Genomic DNA, 16,653 nt, shown 5'->3' with positions numbered 1-16,653 from the left:
GGAACTCACTTTGTAGACCAGGCTGGCCTCGAACTCAGAAATCCGCCTGCCTCTGCCTCCCGAGTGCTGGGATTAAAGGCGTGCACCACCATGCCCTGCTGGTTGTTTTGTTTCTTTTTTGAAACAAACATATCTATATAGTGTTAGCTGGCCTTGAACTCAAGAGAATGCTACCTGACTGCTTTCCCCATGCTGGTTTAAAGATCTGTACCATTCTGGGCTTTCACATCTGCTTTGAGGCAGTTCTCTTGTGCTTAAAAAATCCTTCCAAATAGATACAAACTTTATTTTTAAAAAAATTGCTCCCTGGGATGCACATGCCTTGCACTTGGCCTTGTACTTGTACTTGGGAGGCAGAGAGGCAGGTGGATTTCTGAGTTTGAGATCAGCCTGGTCTTCCAGTACACAGGGCTACACAGAGAAACCCTGTCTCAAAAAGAAAAAAGAAAAAGAAAAAAAAATGCTCACACATGCTACTTTATTACTATTTTTTTATGAACACTTTCAGAGATTTTTTTAAATTAGGAACTTAATTATATTTTTCTTAGTTAACCATGCATTGTAAAAAACAGTGTTTTGACTAAGTTAAGAGAGACATTGAAAGTAGGTAATTTTAGATCATTGTACTCTTTAGAAGTGAGTTGGGGAGAACTTCTAGGTCTTTGGTTTTATTTTTTAGCATTATATTTAAAAGTTTGATCTGTGACTCTTCTTTTGGCATTCTGTAAGAAGAAAATAGAATACTTCACCAAATAATCAAAGCATCATATTGCAAGTTTGTTTGCCATGTGTATTATTTGAGGACTATTCTTAAGAGAATTTTATTCTTTAAAGGTTGGTATTTAAATCCATTTAGATGAAGTTTGATGAGAAAGTATGATCCATAAATTGTGTACTCATAAATTTTGCTTGTTGGCTTTTCAGATTAAAATATTTTTGCCTGGCTAACTTAAAAACTGCAGTTTAAAAACACTGAGAAAGAAGTGGGTAAAAATGTCAGCTGGTACCAATGAGTTAGCTAGTTTTCTCTGTACTTACCATAAATTGTATTAACTAAAACTAAAGAATTGATTATCATTCTGCAAGGTTGAAAAACTTACTGAACTTAAGACTTCCAATTTGCTTTCTTAAATATAAGCTTACAGTATGGAAAGTACATTTAATATTCATATGAGTGGATTATTACACATTTTTGGAACCTTAAAAATTAGCAAACAAATCTTCACTTATATTTATTTATTATTATAAATATGTGAGTTACATATATGCTGAATACCTTAGAAAATATGTAACTTGAAGGTAACTATTGTCTTCTGGTGTTTTTGTTCTAGTGGAGCTCAGGTAAGAACCCATGCCTTGAGCCTGTTAGGCATACACTTTAGGAGTTAACTATACTCCCCGTCCTTGTCTTTCAGTTTGAAAGAGTTCATTTAAAAAAAATACTGTCTTGGAAGTATTCTGTATTTGAACAGTTTTGGATGCTAAACTGTTATATGAAGAGGTCACACATTTTCATCTTTGATATAATATGGCGGTGACAGTGTTCTCAGAATAATTATATCGTATAAGGTCTCAGCAAGTAAAGTTACACATTAGTTCTTAAACTGAAAATACTTCAAAATTCTTTTAAAATTGCTTTTATTTATAATTGTGCAAGAGGGACTTAAAATGAATAATTGGCATTCTGAACACTTTAAGGTTTTGCAGCCCACATAGTGAGAAAATTTCAGGAAGATGTCCCCATTTCAGTGTGGTTACAGTCATGAGATGCATGTACTTTTATGCATTGATTATATACATTACATCTTGGTATGCCGTATGTATTTAAATATATCTTAGCTGATTGAATTGGCACTGTTCATTTCCTTTTCTTGTTTAGGCAAATTTAGCATCAGGTAAAAATCAGTTGTAGAACATTAGAAAGACAGTATACACTGGAATAACTGAAAGTTTAATAAATTTTGAAAAAATTAGAAATTCTGGAACCATTTATTTTTATGGCTATTAAATTATGCCATTTTCATGGGGTAAATGATATAGTTATTGGTACATGACTGTTTCTTTCCCAGCCAAAGATTTATTGTAATGGTAGGTAGTTGAGTATTTATTAAAAGGTTAAATTGGAGCAATAATAATTAATCTAGATTTGGAGGAATCTAGATTTTTAGAAATGTAAAGGAAATAAAAAAGCTTAGGTTACTGAAACTGAAAATGTCTCCACTGAGGTAATTAAATTAATAAACATAAATAACTATGTTGATTTTTTTTTTTAACCTGATCATACCTTCCAGGATGCAAAATATAAGTTCTTTAAGCCTCAGTAAACCCAGAAAAAAGGCAGTTTGCAACCTTGAAATTGAAGTTATTAACCCATTTGGATTAGTCCATTTCTGTCTTGTGGGTTAACTGTTGATTTTAGAGTTTCAAGTAAAACTGAAAGACAGCAGCACAATTGAACTGTCCCTAATAAAGAAAAGTCAAGTCTGTGGGTGCAGACTTAGTTCTGTGTGTTTCAGGTATATTTAGTGGTTGGCTCTGTTGAGAGTCTTTTCCTTTCTTTTAGTAGCTGCCTCTTTCCCTGCAAAGGCAGCTCCATTTGGCATGATCAGCAAGCAAATGGCTAAGACAATGAACAGATAGAAGGAAAGCATTAATGTCTGGGTATTAGTAGCCTAGTTACAGATTGTACTGCGTCAGCTTGCTCCACACCCCGAAGACATCAGGTGACTCCAGTTGTTCAGCCGGGACTGCAGGCTTAGGTTGAGCAAACGGGTATCTCATGTCTCAGGGAGAATTTTGCAATTTACAGCTTTTCTGTTAGTATGCATAATTTGTAATTGCTGCTGGAGGGCAGATCGTGGCAAGAAATGGACGATCAAAAGAAACATTGGAAGGACAGGGGTATGTCTTTTAATCTTTTACTCGTTTTTATGTAACCAGTAAGATATCTGTGGGTAAGCTTTGTAGTTTAGATATACTCGGGATTGAAAGTGAAGCCTGTGATCATGTAATGCTTAAGATTCACATAAAACAGCTGCCTCTGGTATTTTTACAGTTGATTATGTACAGAAAGATGTCATATTCTTTTTCACTGGTGTTTGGTTTAGTAATTTTAGACCTGTCTGTTGTTTCTTTTCTAATCTTGCATGTTGAAATTGGTATGGGATTAACATCTCATTTGTTGGTCACTTTGGTGTGTAGAATGTATAACCAATACATTTTTCTATAGTCTTGTGATGGCATTTCATGATGACTTTAAATAAAGCTCAGCTGGTGTGCCTGAGATCTTTTCGTAGGTTTGCAGGTAGCAGAATTGCATTGTATCTTTGAAAATCAAAAGTGAACATTTGAAGTTCTTACTTGAATGCATTTAAATTTTTATGTATTTTTTATTTAAATTTTAAATGTACACCCAAATTTAAAGTACTAACCTTTGTCCTTGTAATAACCAGTGATCTTGATCCCCTTCCTCCCCCTTGAAAACTCAGATTCTTTAAAAGCTCAGTGGCTCATTGTGAAGAATTTAAGCCTGCAAAGTAGTAGTAAAATATCGACTGTTGAATATTTTAACAGCACTTTATTTTGTAGCTTGACAACTGCTATATAATAGAGAGAGAGAGAGAGAGAGAGAGAGAGAGAGAGAGAGAGAGAGAGAGAGAGAGAAGACGGAGTAAGCAAGAGTGAGTGAGAGACCAAGATACTGAGAGAGAGAGTAAGCAAGAGTGAGTTGCTTATCTGACCGCCTAGAATAAGTTGTCTTAAAAATTGTTAGAACTGTTTTTAAGTGGCTGAGATAAACATTGCTGCAGTGACCTGCTTTAAAACCAAAACCAAAACCGGTCAGTAAAAAAAAATGTGGGGGAAAGGTGATTTTAACATTGAATTCATATGAGTCTTTGTTAAGAGTCTTTTATTCAACATAAAGGGGAAAACAGCTGTGAGCTTTAAAAAAGGATTTCATTAAAGAGCTTAATAAAAAAGGACTTTTCTTTAGCTTATCCATAAATATTAAAAATGAAGTGAATCAGTGTGCTAGTTTTGGGTAAGTAAAAAGATACTTGAGATAATAAAGTGGGTGAGAAGCCACAGTAGGGCCCATTCTACAACTTTCAAGTCTCTGCATGAACAATGTCAATTGTAGAGTATTAAAATGTTAAGCTCTTATAAGATCATGTAGGGATATAAAGAAAGAAATTAAGATGCAGTAGAATCTGTCTTTTATCAGAGATTTAACTATTAAAGACCCTTAAACAAATTCAGAATCACTCTTGATTCTCGCTGCTGATCCTTCCTTTATTTGTTTGTAAATCTGGTCGGCTGATACTTTTAGTGTCTTTTGTTTTTAACCCTTGTCTGAGAAAAACAGACCAATTTAACTATTTTTTTCCTTATCTAGGTGTTGTTATATTTTAGTGTTTCCTGTATCAGCTGCTGATGCCAAAGATTATATAGTAAGATTTAAATTGGAAATCACTGAGGTGCCTGAGGTGAATGGTTTTTTTCCTTACTTTGAAAAAGCGAGGAACCTAGAAGGAGGAACCTAACCTGAGGTGTCTGGGTAAACTTAGTATACATATATACTTAGGCCTGGTCCCCCCTCCTGAATTCTTGTGCTTTCAGACTCCCTTCCCAAAGCTGTTAGCAGTAACAAATATTCTTATTTCATGTTTGGCTTTGTTTTTGTTTTGGTGAAGTTTTAAATGTGTTTGCTGTTTGGGTGATTTTGTTTTTGCTTATTAGATATCTAGTCCTTTAGGCAAAGAGAGTATTATAATTGTTATTGTTACAGTCTTACTATTTTCTGTTCATTAGAATATTTTGACAAATGAAATCTGTAATATTTCATTATTGAGGTTATATGGAAAACTTAGCTTAAGATGGGAAGACTTGCGAGTCTAGGTCAGTTGGGTGGAAGAATGACGTAATGTCAGCAGCAGAGACAACTCCACAAGTAACCCATGGCAACCTGCAAGTTCTTTTTTAGACAACAGCACAGGAAAGAATTTTAGGACCAAAAGAAGAGGTGAGGTTAGCAGAAAGAGGTGCCTAGGAAGAAAATACAGCATACTGTGCTCACAGTTCTCAAAGAATTGGAATTAGCAGCAGGCATGTGCATTTTGGTGGCTCTCAAGGTACATCTCAAAGGATTGCTCAGAAACGTTTTCTATATATGAGATTATAGACTGTCTGATATGATAGTTCCTTGGGTGGGCTCAAACCTAATAAGATAAAGTCAGGAGTTTAAGGTTGCACCAGGGGTTAGGACAAGCCCTTTTGTTTGTAAATGGGGCTTTTGATGAGATTCCTAAAAAATTACAAATGTTAATTATGTTGGAATTCTTGATTCTTAGTTGACCATTGTTAAGAAGCTTCACCAGGGTAAGGAGCTCCTTTCCCTTTCCATCCCCATAGTTTTTCCTTCCTTTCTAATCACACCTCCTTTATAAGCACTAAGAAGATATTGTTAATACAGTGACTAGAAATTTCTGGATAGAGTAGACTGTATAGGATAATAGTTGAAAGATAGATTTGTAGGATCAAAGATGATAGAAGATTAGAAGGTCTAGGTCAGATTTCCTGAAGCTTCTCTGGTTCACAAGAAAGATTCCTGTCATTCTATCAAAACAAGCTCTACGGGGCCTGGCAATATGGTATCATCATTTTATAATTGGGCAGATTTGGAAAACAATCTAGGGTTCACACCTTAGTTCTAGTATGTTTTGATTTTGACTAGGTAAGAAACTGCCTCTAAGTTTTTATTCTGTTGTGTGATTTATAGGGTTCCAGTTGTGAGGTTCTCTGGGGTTTTATGACAAGGTGCTCTGGGCCAGGTTGTATTGGTTTGATGCTTTAAATAAAGTAGGCAGTAATAATAATTAGTGGTGGGTTCAGAAGGCCATCTGTGGTATAGTATGAGCTGGAGGAGAACCTAGAGACCTGAGTTTGGGATGATTGTAGCCTGGAACTAAAAAAGAATACCTTGAACCTCATCTGAAATGGGGATGAAAAGGAAGTAACAGATATGAGAAAAATAAGTGAAGATGTACTTGATATTCATCATAGGTTGCAAGACTACCTGAATTCGAAGTCACGATGCACAACTATGCTTAGCATCAGTAGATTTTTTTTTTTTTAAGCCAGATTGAGTTCTAGACACTTTGAATTTGAAGTGATGGAAATAGCAAGCAATGATAAAGATTACAAAACAAATGCAAAGTGAGGATATCTTTGAAAAAACTGAAGATAGGGAATCAAAGCCTACATTAATGGAGCATCAGGAAAAGTTAGCTCTAACAGCAGAAGAGCAGGAGAGTGGTTTCACCAACAGGAGAGGACTGGCTGTAGAGAATGAAGATAAAGTGATTGCAGACTGTCAGATTTTAGGAGAAAGTGCAGTATTGCCCATTTTTTGCTAGTGGGTTTGTAGATTGGGAAGTTAAACTGCTTTAAGATGACCTTTGTGAAAAGTTTCAGTAGCATTAAAATTCAGATTGATTATGCTTAATGACAAAATGGCTTCAGAACATCATATCTGGTGCATTCTTCCCTTGTGGACTCTTTATAGGGCTTCCTAGTCTTGCCTGGGAGTCATTTCAGTTTCTGTGAAAGCTTAAATTGGTTGAGGTATAGGTATGTGGTGCTGCTAAGCAGGGGGTGGGGGGTTGGGGGGCTACAGGGGTGGGGGTGGGTGTGCAGAGAGCCTGCCCAGGTTCCTGAAATGCTAGCTTCTCTCCCTTCCTCTCTCCCCCTCTCTCTGGCTGTCCTGGAACTCACTTTGTAGACCAGGCTGGCCTCGAACTCAAGAAATCAGCCTGCTTCTGCCTCCCAAATGCTGGGATTAAAGGCGTGCGCCACCATCCCTGACTTAGCTTTTTGAGCCTAGGAAGGAGGTAGTCTGAGAGAGGAGTTTGTCATTAACCAATTTTAAGAACTGCCAATCTTAGGAAGAAACCTGCTTTTAATTCTAAACTTGGCTAAAACCCAGTGAAACTTGGGCCTTCATTGTCTTATTCTAGGTTTTTTTTTTTTTTTTTTTTTGGATTGTTGTTAAGTAGCAGGACTGTGTGTTGTAGAAAATAGAGAATGGCTTTGGGTTTTGTTTTTTAATAATGAAGTAAGGGATTAGAACATTATATTATGCATTGTATTCTGTAATCTTGAACAATTTAGTAGATATTTCCACCTTTAGAATCACTTACATCATTTTAATATGTTGCTGGTTAAATTGAGTAAGATTAGATTCTGTTCTTATTCATGGTTATTGCTCAGTTGATGAATATTTGAGCTTAGCACACGTTTGCAGCATTGCTTTTCAGAAAGATTAATTTGAGCAACGAGTTATTGGTTGTCTGGGAGCCATGGCTAAAATTAATTCTGATGGTTTCAACTTTAGGAATTTTTATCAGTTTTAAGTAAATTACAGAAACAGGTTTGCATTTTTTTTTCAAAAGTGAATGTATATGTGTTTTCAGCGGTTATAGAAAAATATAACAAAGAATCTTCAAGAGATACGGATTGAGACCAATGGTGGAAATTTATTCTGTTGCTTTCCTTATTTACCCCAATCTGAATATTCGTATTTTTTAAAATCAGGACTGCTAACTGATCTATTTCATGAGATGGCTGAATTAAAATTATCTTCTTAAAGAACAGTTGTAATTGTGCCACTGTAAGAGTTTTTCTTTGCTTTTCAAGTTCAACTTATACTGATGATCCTGGGTTGATTATAAAGGCATTCCATGACTCAGTCCTAGCTTACTCCCATCCCACACCAAGCCACTGAAGGACCTGCTCCATCAACATGCCTGCTATTGTATTTCTCTGATCTTACCTCTTACACCTTTTCTTCCGATTTTTATTTTGATCATGCAGTCTTTAAGACCCATTCTTCCCAGATAGACATGATGCTGGCCTTCTTTTAACTCATCTTTTGAGTTGTGCCTTCTGTTACCATTACATATGGGCTTTATGTCTGTAACATTCCTTAAAGGAAAAAAATGGTCCTTTCTTCCTGGGCCTCCTAGTTGGCATGCATAATTTTTCTATAAAATGACAGACAGATTTAATGGTTTATTCCTTGCCTTGAACTTTGTACATATATTTCTTAATAAAAATAACACATTTTTTCCCCCAATTGGGGATTTAGGATTCTCCTTTTCCCTTTTCTTAAAGGAGCAATGGAACAATTAAGAATCGTAGGAGTTCGGAAAGATAGCTGAGCAGTTATAAGCACTGGCTTCTCTTGTACAGGACCCAGGTTTGATTCCCAGTATCCACATGGCAACTCACAACCAAGTAACTCCAGTTCCAAGTTTCAAGGTCTCCTACATCCTCTTCTGCCCTCCATAGGTGCCAGGTTATACATGGTGCACAAACTAAATGCAGGCAAAATACACATGTAAAAGTAGATACTTCTTAAAAAGAATTTTAGATTTCACCTGCAGATAATGAGTCTTGTCATTTACATTTATGGTAACCATTTAGTTTTGTAGATAAGGAAACCAAGAAAACTGCTTGGTTATTTGCTAAGTTATTTGCTTAGACCTACAAAGCTGGAGTGTGAGGCCTTTATTTTATAGTTTGTATGAGAACAACCAAGGAGTGATGAGGAAAAGGTTAAAAATCGATCCATGTTGTGATATTTTACCCATGCATAGTTTACTGTGGCAGCTTTTTGTATGTGTTACCATTTACTACTTATTTTTTGTGGCTCTCTATCTTTTTTAATATTTATTTTATGTATATGAGTACACGATAGCAGTCTTCAAACACCCCAGAAGAGGGCATCAGATTCCCATTACAGTTGCTTGCGAGCCACCATATGGTTGCTGGGAATTGCCCTCAGGACCTCTGGAAGAACATTCAGTGCCCTTAACTGCTGAGTCATCTCTCCAGCCCCTGGTTCTCACTCTTAAGAAAAAAATAGCAGTAGTCTTATCAACTGTGGAAAAAGGTAGGTGTGGTTAGTAGCTTAGTATTAATGAAACTTCTACTGAGCCTGTGATATAATTTCTCTTAAGGACTAGATTACATACTTGACTGTAGGAAGAACATTTCAGCAGTCTAATAGAATTCTCTTTACTTTTTCTTTCTTTTTTTTTTTTTTTTTAACTTAATCTCATCTGTTGCTAGAATTTGGGGTTAAGGGTGTTGAGTTTAATTTAGCCAGCATTGTTTAAATTCTTGGAGCTATGTGCTGAGACCAAATTATCTTTCTCTGCTTTATCATAGTCAAGGTTGACTTTCACTATGTGTGTAAGGTGCTCTGTGTGTGTGTGTGTGTGTGTGTGTGTGTGTGTGTGTGTTCTGTTTAATAGCTTTTACATTTACTTAGTATGCATGTGTGAGGTGTAATAAAATAAGGCACTAAAATACTAATTTGCTGGCTTTTCTTGTATGTAACACCATCTTATTTATTTTGTATAAGTGTAAACCAACTCAAATATGAAAAACCATGAAACGTTAACAGACACCTTGCATGTCTGAAAATGAGAGTTGAATATTGAAACAAATTTGGGAATGTCTCCTTTCTGCAAAATTAAAAATTTTCTGTAAGAATATGAGGAATATGCATAGACTCCTATACTCCATGTATGCAGTCTTTTATAACTAATTTTATAACTAATTTTTATAACTAAAAATTGTCAAATTTTGTGCAAGGAGTGTTACTTAGCTTTAATTAGAATGGTATTAAATGTATGGATTTTTGCTATGAAGGGAAAATTATACCATGGTTTAGAGAAATTGGAAATGTGAAGTTAGGGATATTTTCTATTCTGTTTTGTTTTTTTTTTAATTGATGCCCCCCAACATGAAAATTTTTTTATGTGTGTAAGTGTGTGGGCTCTCCATGTTGCAGTGTGTGTGTAAAGATCGAAGGATAACGTCTATGAGTCCTGTGGGTCCCAGGTATCAGACTCTGGTCATTCAACTTGTCATGTATATCAGTTTGCTAGCCCATTTTGTATTGAAAGCTATATGAACTAAATAAATCAATCAGTGGTTTGAATTATTAATGAGTCAAATGTAGTGGTGGTAGGAGCTTACTATTCTCTATTTTTTTAAAAAGTTGTTTTTAAAATAGAGCTTTAAAATTAAAACCTGACTTCAGGCTAAGTTGAATTTAAGGAAATTCATTTAAGGAAAATGTAACAGGATGACTTGTGCATGTTAGGCATTTGATCTAGCACTATTTTTAGCTATAGCAGATGACAGCCTGTGATTACCAAATGTAGGCAGCTCTTCTTTCTTTGTACTGAGTCAGTGAAAGAAAAACTGGGTTCCTTTAAATTTTAAATTTTAGTTAGGTAAGGTGCACTATACAAAATAATTCAAAGTTTTCTATATTTTTAAAATTTGTGAACAAAGATAAAACTGCAGGTAAATAAATCCCTTTTTCTAAATTATTTAAGTAGATTGGCATAAACCCCTATGTGTTTCCCATAGTTGTAAGGGAAAATCACTGTTCAGTTCTTCTTGGATCTTTAAAAAGGGGTGTTCTATGAACCTTTTACATAAGAGTTAAAAACTTCCTTAAAAACATGCTTTATCCAATATTTTCATAAGAATTTCCTGCATGTGAGTGTGCTGCCTGCCTGAGTTTGTGTGTATCACACGTCTGCCCTGGTGCCCATAGTGGCCAGTAGAGGAGCTGGGTCCCCTAAACTTCATTTACAAATTGTTGTGAATCACAATGGGGTCATGGAAATCAAACCTGTATGTTTCTAAAAGAGCCTTCTCTCTAGCATCCCTTATCAAATATTTACTTTGTATTTTCTCCCATTTTATAGGTTGCCTTCACCTTCTCCATTATGTCCTTTGAAACATAAAATATTTTAAGAGGCACAGTATATTTACTTTTCTTGTGTTTATGCCAATACCGTATGTTAAGAAACACAGTCTTGAAGATCGAAGTACACCTTCTTTTTTCTTTTAACAAAATTGTTGTTTTAAAAAGCTACCCCTCATGTAAGCATGTGTAGGAGTGTGTATAGAGGTCAGAAGACAGCTTATAGGGATTAACTCTTGCCTTCCGCCATGTGGGGCTAGGAGATAAAATGTCTTAGCAAGCTTGGTGGTAGGTGCACTGAGCTGTTTTGCCAACCGCCTAAAAGCGTTTTATAGTTTAAACTGCAATCTTTAGATTTTTATTCTGTTTTGAGTTTCAAACAATATTTTGTTATTTTTAATAGTGTGTTTGTCATGAATGCAGAAAGCGACTGTGGCTGGAGTGAGCAGATCCCTGGAGCTGAAGTTAGAGAGATTTGGGAACCATTGATGGCTGAGCCATCTCTCTACCCCATTAAGTTAATCTTCCATGTAATATAAAGTACAGGAATCTAGGGAATCCAGTGGCATTCCCCTGCAATTGGACATCCAGTTGTTCTTAGCTTCATTGTCAAATTCACCTGACTATAAATATAAAAGTTGATTGTATTTCATTTATGTTCCTGTGTAATCATGTATATGACTATAGGGTCGGGTTTATGTTTTGTTTTCTTTTTTTGAGACAGAAGCTTGCATATAGCTCCAGCTGACTTCTAGCTTGCCATTCTCTTGTTACTAAAAGCTTTGCAGGAAATTTTGCAGAGAACTGTGAGCCCTTTAACTTTATTATTGTTTTCCAGGATTGCTTTGGTTAGTCCAGATTTTTTTTTTTTATTTTCAGCTGTCTTGTCAGTTCCTGTTGGGGACACAAGCTGGGCTTTTGTTTTGATGGGGTGGGGTTTGTACTTGGGACTAATTAGAGGAATGTTATATGTCATCCAAGACTATGTGATCTCTTTCTGCTTAATTCAGTCATTCATTTCTTTTAACTGTAAGTTTTCAGTTTATTTCATTTGTTTTCAGCTATGTATGTTCCTAGGAATTATTATTACTATCATCTATCTATCTATCTATCTATCTATCTATCTATCTATCTATCTATCTACTTATTTATTTATTTATTTATTTTTCCGAGACAGGGTTTCTCTGTGTAGTCCTGGCTGTCCTGGAACTCACTTTATAGACCAGGCTGGCCTCGAACTCAGAAATTCACCTGCCTCCCGAGTGCTGGGATTAAAGGCGTGCGCCACCACGCCTGGCTATATTTGTTTGTTTGTTTGTTTGTTTGTGAATGTTAACAGTGTTTTTGAAAGTTTGTGTTAAGTCAGATGCAGTTGGCTTTGTATGATGTTGTACCCACAATGTCATTAGACTTGCTTAGGAATTCTAGTTGCTGTTTTGAGGCTTCCTTAGGAAATTCTAAATATAAGATCATATTAGCTATAAATACCTTAATTTCATTTTGTCCAATCATTCATTGCCCAAATTCTGGTCAAGAACTTCCAGGACATGTATGGATGTGAAGTGTCAGAGAGGTTGCCCTTGTCTTATTACTAGTTTTAAGTGGGAAGATGCTAGTCTTGCGCCATGTTCACTGTGATTTTGTAGATTTTATTTTTGATCAGTTTGAGGCTAATTCTTTTTTTTTCTTGCTGTTTTGTTGACTGTTGGACCTCATCAGATGCTTTTATATGCAACTATTGTGGCGAGTGTATCTTATTTCTATTTTGTTTTTATAGTGTATGTGTGGGTTGTTATTCATATGTTGCACTAACTTTGCATTCTCAGAACAGATCCTCCTAAGCTATGTTATAACCTGTTTGCATTGCAGGATTTTGACTTGTTAATATTATGGTGAAATCACTGTTCTGTGTTCATATGGGATGTTTATCTGTAGTTGTCCACTGATGTCTTTGTCTGACTTGGGTATCTGAATTGAACACATTTCTAAATTAACTAATGATATAAGGTTCTGATGAGTTATCAGAGGCATGTAGATATTTCTTGGGATTTTTGTATCCCCTTTTTTTTTCCCCATGGAGAATCACTGCTCTTGGGTGAATTTAATCTTCCTAATTTTAAAAAAGTAAAACCAACATAAAGAGTCTATATAAAACTAAAAAGTACTTTTGACAAGTATGAAAACAGACAACTGTTTTTGCTAGAAATTTGTGTTTTTTTTTTTTCTTTGCAGCTTCACTGACAAACTTTTTACAAAATGGGATTGAAAATTTTTTAGTACTTGTCACAGTGCTTTGGAGGATGTATTCTGTCCTGTGTGTACCTACCACTGTGTAGCTGTCTCACCTCCTAACTGTACTTCCCTAATGGTCTCAAGAGTATCTCAACTGCCACATTCCTAGGACTTGCTTCAACTTGACCAATCCGTGGCGTTTGTTTTGAGGTAGTCATGTGTTTTCATGTGGTATCTGAACTTTCATGTATGATTTTCAGAGTTCTTACATTTATTGACAAGTTCTGATTGCATCTGATCACTTATTAAATTATCACGCAGCACTGTTCTTTGTGTATATGAGTGTGTATGTCTCTGCACATAGTGGTATGTGGCTCTGGAGGCTCTAGGGCAGCCTGGTGGTTCAGAGACAGGATCTCTTATTGGCCTGGAGCTGTCATATGAGTTGGCCTTTTGGCCAATGAGCCCTAGAATCTGCCTCTCTCTGCTTTCCTGACACGAGGATTACAAGTGTTTGCTATTGTGTTGGCCTTTATGTGTTTGGGGATTTAATTTAGGTCCCCCGTACCAACTGAGTTGCTTCCTCAGTCCGTGGTGTTGTTCTTTATAGTAGGAAATCCTACTGTAGCACTCATTGAATGGGGATGAAGGCAGTATTTTGTGGTTATAAATTGTGGTTGCTACTAGAATGAGACAGTTTCAAGTAGCACAAAAATGCATAAAGAAACAGGTAAAACTTGTCTAATATTAAAACTCATCCAATATTAAAGAAGGAAAAATATTTAGTAGATTTTTTTCAGACTTAATGGCTAGACATGTTTTTGTTTGTTTTGCTTGTTTTATATGTAGCCCAAACTGGTCTCTCAAATTCACTGTTGTAGCCCAGGCTGGCCTTGTTCTTTTGATTCTTTTAATACTCTCTTTTCAAGCATCATTTTAGGCATCTTTATCTTTCTTTACAGACCAGTGTTTCCATTATATGTATACTAGTTTTATCAAATTCATACTACTTTTAAAAGGTATTTTCAAAAACTTGATGGGACAATGAGATAGCTCAGTGGGTAAAGGTGTGTGGCACCAAGTCTGACCTCCTGAATTCAATCCCTGGAACCCACACGGTATAAAGAAGAATTGACTCCCATAAGTATCCCCTGATTGTCACACATGGTATGCACATGCTAAGTTCATTCACTAGTACATGAAAAGTGACTGTTTAAAAACCTTTTTGGCTCTGAGAAGTAATTGTTAAATGTATTGCTCTCAGCTGTAAATGTAGGTATCTATGCTGGCTAGTATATGTCAATTTAACACAAGCTAGAGTAATCTGAGAGGAGAGAACCTCAATTGAGGAATTACTTCTTTCTATAAGATTGTGTGTAGAGCATTTTAAGTAGTGATTCATGGGAGAGTGCCCAGACCTATCCCTGAGTTTCTGGCCCTGGGTTTTATAAGAAAGCAGACTGAGCAAGCCATGAGGAGTATGCCAGTAAGTAGCACCACTCCATGGTTTCTGTATCAGCTTCTATTTTCAGGTTCCTGCCCTATTTGAGTTCCTGTACTGACTTACTTCAATAATGGTCTATAATGTGAAAGTATAAGTCAAATAAACCCTTTCCTCCCCAACTTGCTTTTGTCATGTTGTTTCACCTTAGCAATAGAAACCCTAACTAGCACAATATCCTATATCTTTTTAATTTCACACAGACATCCTTCTTGGTCTTTGTGGTTCATTTTACATACAGTGACTCTTGTTCTATATTCTGCCCATTCATCAAACATGCAGATGTACAAAATTCTGAAGAACTTGAATATGCTGACCCTTTAGTTTATCCACATAAGTGACCCTTTAGTTTGGCACATAATAATGTTTCTGAGAAAGTTTAGTTTAAAACATTTAAGCCTCTTATTCTCAGAAGTATAGATCTTAAAAGGAGATCTATTTTAAAGCTGCATAGGCATAGGCTAATGCCAATAGTAAACGTTTATTGATTAGGACCCACTAAAAATAATTTGAGTGTAGGACTTTGTATTAAGTATAAATCATGTTAGCTTTTGAAGGGAAAAGAAATTGGAAGACTTACTTTGTTAAAGATAAAACTTAAATCAATGGAGTTTCAAGTCTCACTTTAAATTACACAGTTGCAGAGCTAGTGCTAGGAGGTGGGTCTCTGAACTTAGCCTTTTCTTTTTACTATATTCACTAATATAAAGCCTGTAGATTAATTATAAATCTTGAGTAATCATTAAACCTCTGAATTTTCTCTGGTTTTTACACATGTACACAGACACTTGGAAAGATCAGTTTTGATTTAACAGTTGTTGGGTGTTCTTTTTTTTTTTAAGATTTATTTATTTACTATATGTAAGTACACTGTAGCTGTCTTCAGACACCCCAGAAGAGGGCATCAGATCTCATTATGGATGGTTGTGAGCCACCATGTGGTTGCTGGGATTTGAGCTCAGGACCTTCACTGCTCAGGAAGAGCAGTGGGTGCTCTTACCTGCTGAGCCATCTCACCAGCCCTTGATGGATGTTCGTAGTGAAGCACAGTTGAGTGCACGTGCATTTCCTTGATAATCTTACCAGTAGGGATACTACAGATGAACAAATGGCTTTGAGTGCTTTGAGACCACTCGTTTTTATATGAGTATTTTGATATGAATTGGAAGAAAAGTCCGCTGATTGTTCAGTTCTAGGTTGGTGTTATCTTAAAATGTATTATTGTGTATATGTATTTAGGCATGCTGTGTGGAGGTCAGGGGTCAACTTTATTTGCTTCCTTCCACTTTGGTTTCAGGGAATCATTAGCAAGTACTTTTTCCATTGAGACATCTACATTTTAAAATTCTTTTATTTCTTTTCCCCGTGTGGGGTTTTTTGTTTGTTTGTTTGTTTGTTTTGTTTTTGTTTTTCGATACAGGGTTTCTCTATGTAGCCCTGGCTGTCCGGAACTCACTCTGTAGACCAGGCTGGCCTTGAACTCAGAAATCTGCCTGCCTCTGCCTCCCAAGTGCTGGGATTAAAGGCATGCGCCACCAATGCCTGGCTTCTGTGTAGTTTTTAAAGTGACATGTTTATGTGTAACATCATAGTTCAGGTCAGTAACTTAATCATAATGTTGAAGTTTTCCCTTTTTATATCTTAAGTACCTAGAAATAAGAGTGATTTTTTTTTTTTTGGCAATATTAGTAACATAACTAATAATCCTGAGTCCTATATTAAATACTTTAACATCATTTTATTGATGGAAAATCTCAATTCATTTTCCTCATTTAATGAATCCCATCTCAGTGAGACAATTCCTATTTTTATATATAGTTTAATGATGAGGCTAGAAGTGTAGAGGGTTTGGCAACTTGCCTGAGGTTACATTGTTAGTAATTTGGTGCTTCTGTTCGAGTCTAGGTCACCTAGCTCTAGAGCTTTGACTCTGGGCTTATATAACCCACTGTTAGAGCACACAAGGGAACCTCACAGGAATTATGCTGCCACTGCTGTCTTATGTCATGTCACTCACTACCCTCACTACCTTCCTTGCATTCCCAACGGGGAAAGATGACATTATTAGACCTTCGGGAAGATGTGAGTCCTGCCAGTTTCCCTGGCTTTTTTTTTTTTTTTTTTTTTTTTT

At 36.0% G+C, this 16,653-nt stretch overlaps 1 protein-coding gene across 4 annotated transcripts in view; it reads left to right on the top strand.

The window, feature by feature from the left end:
* The window catches only part of Rtn4 (reticulon 4), a 49,369-nt gene that overhangs the window by 20,718 nt on the left and 11,998 nt on the right, over positions 1-16,653 (top strand). The window contains exon 1 of one of the 4 annotated variants that reach the window (XM_021210979.2): positions 2,595-2,901. The exons of the other annotated variants lie outside the window; for them this stretch is intronic. Coding sequence (XP_021066638.1) covers positions 2,868-2,901 — 34 coding nt within the window. The 5' untranslated portion in view covers positions 2,595-2,867. Of the gene's footprint in view, positions 1-2,594; positions 2,902-16,653 lie in introns of those variants that run through there. 4 annotated transcript variants of the gene reach the window in all.

Source organism: Mus pahari, chromosome 13 (assembly GCF_900095145.1).
Source record: "Mus pahari chromosome 13, PAHARI_EIJ_v1.1, whole genome shotgun sequence".
Taxonomy (NCBI): domain Eukaryota; kingdom Metazoa; phylum Chordata; class Mammalia; order Rodentia; family Muridae; genus Mus; species Mus pahari.
Note: the sequence above shows the minus strand (reverse complement) of the source record. Positions and strands in the feature narration are given on the sequence as shown.